Here is a 12,821-nt window from a genome sequence, read left to right on the forward strand (position 1 = left end):
TCCCAACTGCTGTCTCTTGCCAGACTCCATTTGTATAACCTCTGGAACCGCTGTTTTTTCTCCCTTTGAACTTCACTTGCTGCAGTTGCTTCTTTGCAACATTCTTCTTCTTTGCTTCTTCTATCTGTTCAGTGGGAGAAAAGTCCTTGACATTTCTGCTCTGATCTTCGCTAAGGGGAGTGGAGGAAACTCTGACCCTGACCTGCCTGTAAACGTTTCCACTCTATAAACGACATAAGAACAATCTGTTAAAGATGAGAGGTGAACGCTAACGCAAGAGAAAACGAGCAGAGGAGAAGTAGTGCTACTGATGTACAGGAGCTGGTGGGTTTTTGTATTAACTACAGACAGAGAGAGGAATAACACACAGGAACATTCTGAGTGCACCAGGAACGCGTGACCAAAGTAAAGAAAGGTCAATCATTTTCTGAGATGTAGGCTGAAGGAATGCGATGTGCTACGGTTCAATAGAACAATGAACACACACAGTTAACTACACAGTGTTCTTCAGAATTACTGGCACCTCTCATAAAAAATGGCCAAAAAAGGGATTACATTTATAGCATTTGGCAGGAACCTTTATTCAGAGCGACTAACAATTTATCTCGCATAGAAATTGAGCAACTCAGGGCTTAAGGGCCTTGCTCAGGGGCCCAGAACCAACAGCTTGGTAGACCTGACCATACAACCTTCAAATCAGTGATCCAACACCTTAACCACTAGGCTACCATGCTGTTTTGTGTTAACTACATTACATGCAATTATTCAAAATAGTCACTCATAATATAGGACAACTGTGCCTACATTATTTATGGCCATAGTAGTGTATAAATATGAGGTGGTGGCACACATATGTTTTTTTATGGGATAGCTAGGGTTCAGTCAAATGAACTGGAAATGTAAGAAATCCCAAATTACTATAGCAGTTTAAATCAAACTTTCTTTTCACAGCACCAGTAGTACTTCAGTATACAGTATATATACAGTACATGATTATTATATTACATAAAGCCTTACAACTAAAAATAAAGCTTCCCAAAATCAGATAAAAGGGTCACATGTTCAATGCAAGAAGCCAAAAAATACCTAAAACCTACTCAAGTCTTTGTGTTTTTAATGTTGACACGTGTGAAATCCATTCAGCTCTGTTAACCTAAAACCAAAACCAAACTGTCCAATTAAAACCAAAATCCAAACTGGGAACAAGCCAACATTGCTCATCACGAATGGGAAATGTAAGCGGGATTATTTTAAAATGAATGAATATATTGTATATATATAATATATTAAAAAACTGTTTTCTGAATACTATTTTAACAACATACCATAAACTAAAGATTAATTTAAGTACGGTATTCTAAAATTATAATACAGTTGCTTGTGTTGTGTTAGCGCTCGAGGCTGACTTCATGGCACAGCTTGCCAACTATCACACATAAATGATATTGTAACACAATTACACAACTAAGTTGACAAAGCACAAACAAAATAGAATCATAGGCTGTGAGTGAGAGGTTTGTGAAATCAGCACTTGTATTTTTTTTTTATTTGAACAGATCTGGTTTATTAGAACTGAAGACGTCTTCAGGTTATTTCTTCTGCATTACTACACAACACTGTGAGAACTGGCCTGCTCTAACATCGCACATCCTTAATCACTGTTGATCTCAGACCAGTAACTATTGTTTTTCTTCATGACCTCAAGATGGAAGTTGAACAGAGGCCAGTTTGGCACAACTCCTTGACCTATTGGATGTTTAAGGATGAACACATTCCTTGCACCAGTGAGTCTTCAAATAACAGATTTCCAAAACTGATGGTTTGTGCAGAGGCGTTATGGTTCATAAACAATAAAGATTTTCCCAGAACCAGCTCCGGCCTGGTCTTGTTATTGATTCACATATGCTGACAGTTTCAATGAGAAACCCTTAAAATGTCCAACATTGCAATAAATGGTGTGAGCTATAGCTAAATAGGCCATATGTGACTGTACAGTAAATGTTACACCACCCATTTCTGGTGATTCTCATTAAGCCATCTCTTTAAAACGGATGCGTAAACTGTGTGATATGTAGCAACAGAATGGGGAGTTTTGGGGATCAGTGGGAGGTAAAGTGGAAGTCAGCAGTATAACTCAATGATACTTTAAGGCTGTAGTCAAGACAAGACCAAGACCAGTACTAGCAAACAGCATGTCAAGAGTCTTAAGAAGGTCAAGGTCATGTCAAGTTGAAGTCCACATGAAAGTTAAAATCGAGACCAAAATTCTTCAGACCATTTTCGAGGATAAGCTAGTTGACGTCAATCATGCATTACATCAGTGATTACACTATATTCTGCAAAAAAGGAATTTGTATTAGCCAAACAACACAAGATTTCTGCAGATGGCTTTGGACTGCAATTGCCTTAAACAATTTTGATCTTATTTCTTGATCAGTGAACTTCTGATAACAAGATTGACTTTGTGTTAAAAATAGAATGAATTTCCCTATTACATCATTTAACTTTATTTACCTTTTATTACAAAGTTTTAGAAAGAAAATATTAATAAGAACATTATCCAGCTTCTCTCAGATGAGGAAGGCTCCCTTTTGGGTCTGGTTCCTCTCAAGGTTTCTTCCTCAAATCTCTGTAAATTCCTGTAAATGTCCATTGTTAAAAGCACAATACAAATAAAACTGAAGTGAACTTAATTGAATGGAACTTTAGCTAGACTGCAGAAAAGCAGAAAGACATCAACAAAACAAATCTGCTTAAATATACTTAAACTTTCATTGGTGAGAGGTGTCAGGTCCACTGAGAGTTCAAACTCCATTTCCCAATATGCATTGTGGCCTACACACATGGCAACCACGTTTCCAGACAGTCATCAGACATTTGATCACTGCTCATGATTAAGACACTTTTAGTCACAACCACTTGAATGTGAATCATACACTCCTTTCTCCTTCCTTTTGTCAATGTGCATGCTTACCTGGATGCTTGACCCTGTTTTGCACACTGTATCTGTACCATTGCCTTACCATTGATAACCTGGTTGCGTGACCTTTGCCTGTCTACCTACTTTGAGAATGCCTTGTATTATAAACTGTTCATGATCTGAAATCCACCTCAGCATCTTTGCTGTGACAGAAGAAATGAGGAATTTAGAGGAAACCTGGACACAGGAAGAACATGTAAAACTCACAGAGAGTATAAAGAGTAAATGGAGCTCAGGTTCAAACTGGGGACTCTGGAGCTATGAGGCAGCAGGTCTACCTGCTGCACCACAAGAACCCAGACAGAACAACATGCAGTGGGTTGAGTGTTTATTCATTAATGCATCGTTATATCAGTTTCATGGTTTCTATACACACTACAATAACAGTGAGTGTTGTTCAACAGAACGTATGTTCTGCTATAGTCTTCAATAACTTCTAGAACAATTCTAGAAGAAAAATAAGGGGATTATGGGACAGAGGCTTTTGCTGTGAATATGTGGGCAATGATGCCTGTAGTGGCCTCCAGTAAACTCTGTGACTCTCAGACTCGCACCATGACAAGTGCTAAGATTCCCGTGACATGACAAGCTGGATGCGAAAAGAAAAAAAACCTAAATTCCTTTTTGATTACGCATTCAACTAAACTTAATCTAACACTCACTCCACCTGAGCTTTGTTTCCATTATGTTAACAAAGTAAGTAAGTAAGTTCTACACCATATCTCTCTCTCTCTCTCTCTCTCTCTCTCTCTCTCTCTCCCTTCCTCTCTGCATGTACTTGTGAAAATGTAAACACGGGAGTGGAAGTGGAAAAACTGACTGAAAAAGGTAAGACAGATAGATAACTGAAGTAATAGATAATACACAATCAAAAAAAGACTATCGTGAACCTGAGGTCTGATAAACACAGCCACGTGTGAGACATGTAAGAGAGAGCAGAATGATTCAGTGTGAAATAATGGAAACGTTGTCTTAAAAGCAGCTCTTAGTTTGAGATTTGATGGAGGCAGAACACACACACACACACACACACACACACACACACACACACACACACACACACACACACAAACCTCAGACAGCATGTAAGTAACTATGGAAGCCTGCTATCTATATCACTCAGCAACTAACACCACAGAGGTCATTTTCCTTGTTTCCCTACCTGTCTGCTAGGCAACTACAAATAAAAAAAATCTAAGAGCCCAGTCATGTAACCTTGCTCACTACTTGAATATTATAATGTTCAGCATATCAGTGCATCTAAGAAGACTGTGTGTGTGTTTGTGGGCAATAGCTGCATGTATAATTAATGGAAAAAGTCCTAGAAATATCCTGCAAATGAATTCCTAAATAGTGTGGGAACAGTGAACACGAGTATCACAGTTTTCCCGAGAGAATCTATACCAATCCTCTCTAGAGCTAAATTGGAAAAGGAGCAAGCACTCCAAGACCTTAGTCAGATGCTCCCATTCCATGGAATTGGCAAGAGAAGGCTAGATCCCAATCAGCAATAGAAGGCTGCTATTGAATTAAAAGAGAGGAAGCAGAGGTTGAAACAAACAGCCTGATCTGATGCTTTCCCATCAGTTACATAGAGAGTGTGAGCAAAAGAGAGCAGGATAGAGAGACTGAATGGCAGGAAACTGTAGAGTCCTTACAGTTCTGGTGGTTGGCACCATGCCACTCTCGGCACAGGACACACAATGGGGCACTATTTTGCCTCTGACACTCACACAGGCACACTTAATACTAACACTGCTATTCTAGCTGACTGTCTCAGGAACAGGAAAAGGGCATAACTTTCCTTCTACCTTCTAAGTAAACAATATAAAAGTCAAATCTTTTGAAATTCTGTCTGCATAAAACATGTATGTGTAGGAATTAAGAGGGATATTCTAAGATTGGTAAAGAAATCCAAGACAACAAGGGAGTTTGTATGGAAATTCGTGCTGTTCTACTTTAGATAAAGTGAAAATTCATAGTGTACAGTATATCTGTGTATAGTGTATAGTGTATGAAATCTGCTGCTCATGCACCAATAAAATGGTGCCCATGATGACATCAAACTCTCACGTATGTTCTGTTCTATTGTATTCGGTGTATTGTAGGAAATATCAGAAGACAAAGTGAGAACGGAGCAGTTGAAACGATTCCAAGTAACTCCCCTTATGCGATGATGCCCATTTATCTGGGAGAGAGAGAGAGTGCACATAAAGGGGTGTTCTGGGAGGCAGTGATGGAGAGACACTTCACACAAAGTCTTTAACTGGAACAATTTAGAATGTCACAGCTCACGTTTAAGATGCTGAAGTGATTAATAGGTCCTGATGTTGAGTCCATCGTAGCTTGCCATATACAATCGGTTCTGACCCGAAAACTTATTCCAGTTAAATGGAATACAATATAGAAATGATAATAGCTTAATAAGTCAGTAAATTGAAATTCAGTTTGAAATTGGTCTGTTGACTCTATTAAACCAACATCCTGGTTCTACTATAAAACAAAAATGTTTGATTTTGCTGCAGATTCTTTGGTGTTTTCTTTGCGGAAAAAAATGTGCAAAATTGTAAGCAGGGGAGTCTTCTTTTAAACTACCAGTGAAGACATGTATGCAATTACTATGAGCGCTGTACTCATGTGCCATGCATTTGAATAAAAGAGGGCTGTGTGTGAATGTGTGAACGTGTCTTTGCCCAAATCTTGAAATTAGAAAATGTGAAAAATTGAAAGCTCCTCTGAGCTACTTTCTGTAATGCTGGAGAAACTGATCTTTAAAAAGTTTATGGAGCCTTAATTGATAATGTCTCCAAAAGTGAGGTATTGGAGAATTGACTTATGGTTCTCTTCTTTTATTGCTTTTACTTTCCTGCATTTCTTGTAAGATGCATAATTAAGGTGTTTTTTTATTTTTTATTTTTTTTTTTTTAATCAGTTGAATTTTTCTCCTTATATGGAAATAAATCCTGATGGTGTTTTCCCAGGAATTTAGTTATCACCGTCGAGAATAAGCTTTGTAAATCTTTAAGCTCATCTATGCATTTAAATAATCTGCCTTCGTGTACCCTGATAACTGACATACATACAGAACAGAGGCAGCGGTAATACGTTCAGTGACGTGAGTTTTGAAAATGGGAATTGTCACAATGTTTAAAGTAGGTTTAAACATTTGTAGGCTTAATCTTTGGACCCACTGAAGATGAGCCTTAGGTACAAAGGCCTTGAACGGGGCCAAGAGGTGGATGGGAGGCACTTGAAGCAGAGGCAATGGAATGAGGGAGGGGGAAAGAACTGAAAGAAAAAGAGAGGAATAAAAGCGCAGTGGAGGTGAGGGGGTAATTTTGGCTAGGCCCCAGTGCAGGTTGAGACAGATCATGTTAACAGCAGCATTCCAATCTCATTCTCCTGTGCTGGGGGTCAAAGGACCCCACTGCTTGTACTCTCTCTCTCTCTCTCTCTCTCTCTCTCTCTCTCTCTCTCTCTCTCTCTCTCTCTCTCTCTCTCACACACACACACACACACACACACACACAAACACACACACACACACACACACACACACACACACACACACACACACAGAGGTAAAAGTACAAGGGCATACATTCAGGTACCATTCCTCTAAATTCCATCCTGAAAGATCTGAAACACATCAGCTCTGGAACTGTGGACACTACTGACTCATGTCATGTGAGAAATCTCTCTCTCTCTCTCTCTCTCTCTCTCTCTTTCTTTATCTACCCAGTCAACCATGCATGATGGTCCATGTGTTGCTTTTTAATCAGCAGGGTTAACAGTCGCTGACAAAAAAACCCTCCCACATAGAAGAACACAAAACACAATGCCAATTACAATCCTTTGCTTCTATTCAGAGTTTATGTTGGAATTTGCTGCTAACACGAAAGACATCCAAAGTGCACAACTGCTATCGCACCGCTAACCTAATATGAAAGATATAAAACGACCATCTAATTTATTGAAGAAGTGTTATTTTACAAACACCACATCCCTATAAAGTTGAGTCTGAATTGAGTTTAAACAATCAATTGAGTTTAAATTAAAAAGTGGCAAAAATCTAATTAGAGCTCCAACAAATTTCTCTTCCTGATCCCTCGCTTCCTTTCTCACTCTCTCTTGTTGTCTGGACCTGTGCAATCCTATGCCACAAAGTGCTCAGGCAATACAAAGGGGAGGTAAATACATGGGAAATGAATAGGTGTGGGAGTATACGGGTTATATCTGTAGAGCGTGAATAGAAAAAATAATCTCTATTTTGAAAGTTATTAAAAAAAAAACATACATACATAAATGTGGCTAGTCATATTTAAGAAAAAATATTACTGACAGTTTACATAAAAACATATTTCTCATCAAAACATGATTTTATTGCCACACTAAACTAAAGTTTTCGATTACTAGACTGAATTATGAAACGTAATCATTTCATGTAGTAGGTACATACACCAGTTACACAGTGAATGCAACGTTACACTGATGGAAACTGCTGTATAACTATAGCATGTAGAATAGTGCAGTGGTAATGTGACGGCTGTGAAACACACCAGTGTCATGGCGGTTTGAATCTTTGCTGAGGTGCGAGTTCTGTGTTTGATTTTATTCAGGGCTTTGAAAATACATACTCAAATTATGTTGGATGTAAGAAAACTAACTGGGTTAATGTTTCTCAGTTGAACCTTATGGAACCCATTTACACATTTGAATTATATCAACTCAGTGAGATTTTTTTTTTCTTTTTTACATGGAATTAATAATTACAGTGTAAAATGTAAATACAGTTAACAGATATAAATACAGTGATTGGATGCAGACCGGTTTCCGCTCCACTATGATCCCATTCTGCAATCTGAAACAGTGGTATTGAGTAACGCTCTTGCATTTGTTATTGAGATCTTGACACAATGGAAGATGAAGAACTTTTTTATTTGTTTTGTCTCTGTGTGTGAGAAGTATGTAAAGAGACAAAAAGAGAGGGATAAAGAAAAGAAGGACACGCACCTGTCCCAGGTCTAGAGTGACGTTCACTTGGTTGTATTCAGTGCTGCGAGACAGGGGTGGGCTCTGCCACCATCTCTCAGTTCCATCAATAGCATTAGTGATAGGATGGGCTCGGTTACTGTCCGCTGTGTCACATGTGTCACAGTACTGGCCCTGAGAATTTAAAAAAAACATACACGTATATTTAAATCTCTTTTAGCACAGAACAAATGCAGCACAGGGTTTGCAGCTTTTTGGCACAAAATTTTGCATTGTAAAGTGAACTCTATTGAACATGAATACAGTATTATATTGTACCTATATACTGATTACAGCCACTGTTGGTGCTTTTGGTAATAGATAGATGTCAGCATGGAGTACTCAGACTGATCTGGCCCATACGCAGCAAGCTATGAAGCACTGTGTGTTCTGACACTTTTCTATCAAAGCCAGATATTTGTGCTATAGTAGCTCTTCTATAGGACTGGACCAGATAGTTAGCCTTTGCTTCCCATGAATAAGTGCCCATGACTCTGTTGCTAGTTTGCCATTTGTCCTTCCTTTTTAACATTTTTGGTAGGTAACCCACAGGACCTGATGTTTTAGACATGCTCCATCCGACCCAGTCGTCCAGCCACCAATTTGGTCCTTGTCAAAAGACCAAATTACCAAATGTCCTATTAGTAGTAGCCCTTCAGTGATGGCAATAGTTCTTTTTCCATTTTAAAATGGCCTTTTAAGTTTTACAAGATAATATCACAGATTTATTCACCAACTTAATGTTTTAGCTTCATTTAAATGAATCAACACAAATTGATGTTGATTTAAAGCTACAGCACCTATGATTATGAAATTATAACTGTCCAGGGACAAACGAATACTCTGTAATATGTTGATCTTGGGGCATGTGGTAGCCTAGTGGTTAAGGTCTTGGGCTACCAATCAGAAGGTTTTGAGTTCAATCCCAGGTCCACTGTTGGGTCCGTGAGCATTGCCCTTAAACCTATATTGCTCAGTTGTATAAATATGAAATAATGTAAGTCGCTCTGGATATGAGCATCTGCCTAATAATGTAAAAATATCATTTTGAATTGTCTGTAATTGAGAGAAGAGAGTGAATTGAGAGAAGTCCAACCAAAGTGTGTGTGAGAGAGTGTGTGTGTGTGACAGAGAGAAAGAGAGAGAGAGAGAGAGAGAGAGAGAGAGAGAGAGAGAGAGAGAGAGAGAGAGCATAGAATAAATGGGAGTGAGTAAGTGAAAATGTACAAAATGACAAAATAAATGGATCTTAGATTGAAGGAGCTTCTTCTTGCTTAATACTTATCCCTTCTGTAATCTGGTGGAGAGCTAGTGATTAATAGTTTTTCATTTGTCCTCACTACTGACGTCACCCAGGTGTAACTTATGATAGCTAGCCAGTGACTTCAGGAAGTTATCTGGAAACAACCAGATGTGATAGTTTTGTTCTCTACATGGTAATTTAGATAGCTAGCTAAAGTCAGTGGACTAGTTTGTGTTTCCGGATCTTGCTGAAGCGGCAACTGAATTGTGAACACATGCGTAATTAACATTGTACATGTGCTATTTCTATTAGATTTTCTACTGTGTGCATTACACAGCTTTGGCACAGCCTTATATTTTCCCAGAAAGTGTGCACACATCGCCATGGGTTTTCTCAGGTGGACAACAGAGCAGCAGAAACCGCATTACACAACGTCCTTCCTCATGTTAACTTGCTACCTCGTTTCGGTATTTGGGATTAGAATTTGATCTTACATTTCTTTTCCGTTATCCAAGTAAATTCCACCATCTTAGATTCCAGCCAAGCAGGTTCCTCTCCCATTAGTTTGTACTATATATAAGTTATAAATGAATAATTATGGGCAAAACATTTGATTTTCAGTCACAGAAAAAGCTTTTTGTTTTAAGTTGTGAAGTTGAACCTGAGCACAATGAAGAGGTCAGAGTCAATGTGTGTCCAACCCTTCCCCACTTCCACACATTCATACTAATCTAGATTTAAGGACAAAATGAAAAACACTGCTCTGGCAACTAAGATCTAGATCACATACAAGTGAAGATATTCATTGCTGCAGTCTCTTCGCAATTATTATCAGTCCAATAACACTACATTAGCAGTGTAATTTAATTCAAGGTATTTAAAAACTTCTCTAAGCTCTTATTCAAATAATCCATTAAAGATATGTTTAAGGAAAATATCTTTACTTAAAGAACTGGTTCAGAGGTTCAGAGGAATATTTAAATGTGCACAAACTTTTCTTTAGCTATAACGTTTGGTTGAAGTAATGTAACAGCATAACGAGTCCATTTTTTAATTTATGTTGAAGTTACGGCAGGTTCGAGAAAATTCGACACGAATGCAGTTTTCAGCTGTTATTTACTTTTGCTTATTTGAACAGATGTGCATTAATTAGGTTAAAAACACAGGAAATATTTACCACATTTGATGCCAAGTGTCTGATGTTAGAATAAAACTAAATATATGATACATTCCAAATGTCTACATTTCATGGACCTCTTTGAGCGAGGTTCTGTTTTGAGATGTTGAAAGAAAGACACTGTATTAAACTGTTATTTGGTGCATTGATACATAATTCATGCATTATAACATGAATGCATTTATACATTAGTTTGCATGAATGGAATTCCATGGTCCTTCCTTGTGCATACGACCTGATAGCAGCTAGATTCAGTCTGCTATTGGAGTTGATGCCATCATAAACACTGGTTACTGGAGGCTGAATGCAAAAATGCTTTTCATATATAATCAATTAATCATATACTGTATATAAAAGGTCTAAATATGACAGCCTAATCAGATCCCTCAATCCCAGACTGAGGAACACCATTAAATGGAGACACTTTTGCATTTTGTTTGATCTAAAGCCTCGAGCTATCAGTCGCTGTTCCCCAAAGCCTTATACACAGACTGAATGCTGCAAATTCCTCAGGTGAGAAAATGCTAATAGTAACATTACACCAGACTTTGCATTTTACAATGTTTGAACATCTCACTGACTTGTTAACCGCCAGACCCCAGGAAGAGCTCGGAAGAGCTCCAGTGAGCTGCCAGCCATGAAAGACACCTACAGTGCTGGATAAACATTTGCAGTGTTCGATTATCTCTTACGAGGTTTAAGGGCCAGCTGGAATTTTAGAAAAATTTCAAGAATTTGTACAAAAAACAAAACAAAATCTTTACAGACTTCAAAGAAACACCTGAATTGTCAATCTTACATTCTGGTTGTTCAGTTGGATGCATATAAACAGCAATACTTTCATACACAGATTAGCTTTCCTCAAAGCTGGAGTGATGCCTGCAAGCACACACTCTGTACCATTAATATATAGAATTTCACCAGAAAAAGCACAAACCGTCCATAGTGTATTTGCAAAAATATCTGCAAGCTGAAATATTTATAAAGTACAATAAAATGATAAGATTTCTACACCAGCGACAAATGTACATTTTAGTAACTAAAAAGTACTAATATGTGTGCAGGAAACAGACCTGTAACTATACAATCCCCAGTTATTTTCTACTTTTAAAGAGGAATTTAATAAACTACTAGAACCAAGCCTGTGAGCCTGTTGCCAGCTCCTCGTTTTTCGCTCAGTATTGCACCTGATCTAACTGCGTCGCGTTTTGTATACATTTCCATAAATAATCTATACGTTAAAAGATGCATAAGCAGTAGTGTTTTTATTTTATATCATTTTATGCAATGCAGTCATAGTGTGGTGTGTAAAAGTGGTGAGACGTTATTTCACTAAACAAAAGCAATAGCACTAGCACTAGGCAACCCAAAAGAAGCGCAACTCGCTTATGGAAAAAGTAGCACAACTTGATGGGATTTTTTTTCCAACCGCGTATTTAACTCTGTCTATCCAGAGCAAAATAGCACAACTGAAACAAAAGGCATTACCTGGATGGTTTGGCTCGGATCCCCTAATACAGGCCCTCCGACTAGTTTACAGTAGAGGTCCTGCACTGGGCGGCTGTGATCGTCTTCTCCACAGGTGGCCGTCGCCGTGATTTTTGTCCCTTCGGCTAAATTAAAATAAGGTGGATGGAGACTGAATCCGTTCACTCCATCCGTCGGTAAGTCTTGCGCACTGGTGCCGCAAACATTTAGCGCCACCGGTGCAAACAAAAGCAGCAAAAGTTTTAACTCCGTCCGAAGTCTCGCCATCTTTCACCTGCGCTCTCTGCTGCACGCGCACGACTGAGAGCTGTGAGGAATAAACAACCTAAAGCAGCCACTGGGGAGACGCGCTGATGTTGTCTCTACTCATCAGACACACACACACAGAGACAGAGAGAGAGAGAGAGAGAGAGAGAGAGAGAGAGAGAGAGAGAGAGAGAGAGAGAGAGAGAGAGAGAGAGAATGCAGAGAAAAAACAGTTGCTGTTCCACTGTTGCTCGCTGGAACTGTGTCTGTGTCTCACTTTCCAGTGGGCACCTCTCTCTCTCTCTCTCTCTCTCTCTCTCTCTCTCTCTCTCTCTCTCTCTCTCTCTCTCTCTTGCAAAATACTAATACTACTCACACCAGTAATAATCACCATCATTAATAATAAATCATTTAATTTATTGATTTATCAATAATAAATTAAAAGGTAAAAAGCTGTACTACTAGTACTAATAAAAATAATAATAATATTCACCATCATCATCATCATCATCAGTTAAAAAGGGTTTCAAAAATCTTTGCTCCTCCTCCTCCTTCTACTATTTATTATAATAATCATTATGCCAGAAATCCAATTTTTATATCTAAACTGATTCATATTTAGAGAGTCATCCAGCTAACAGTTAGAATATTAAGCA

At 38.4% G+C, this 12,821-nt stretch overlaps 1 protein-coding gene across 3 annotated transcripts in view; it reads right to left on the reverse strand.

Annotated features, from left to right (window-relative positions):
- The window catches only part of lama5 (laminin, alpha 5), a 72,123-nt gene extending 59,767 nt beyond the window's left edge, over positions 1-12,356 (reverse strand). For 2 of the 3 annotated variants that reach the window (XM_047806975.1, XM_047806973.1), the window contains exons 1-2: positions 11,920-12,355; positions 7,994-8,146 (exon numbers count right to left, since the gene is read on the reverse strand). In XM_047806975.1, the coding sequence (XP_047662931.1) occupies positions 7,994-8,146; positions 11,920-12,186 (420 nt within the window). In that variant the 5' untranslated portion in view covers positions 12,187-12,355. Of the gene's footprint in view, positions 1-7,993; positions 8,147-11,919 lie in introns of all 3 variants that reach the window. The other variant, XM_047806974.1, reaches the window with a different exon arrangement.
- Positions 12,357-12,821: the final 465 nt, after the last annotated feature.

This window comes from Tachysurus fulvidraco, chromosome 23 (genome assembly GCF_022655615.1).
Source record: "Tachysurus fulvidraco isolate hzauxx_2018 chromosome 23, HZAU_PFXX_2.0, whole genome shotgun sequence".
Taxonomy (NCBI): domain Eukaryota; kingdom Metazoa; phylum Chordata; class Actinopteri; order Siluriformes; family Bagridae; genus Tachysurus; species Tachysurus fulvidraco.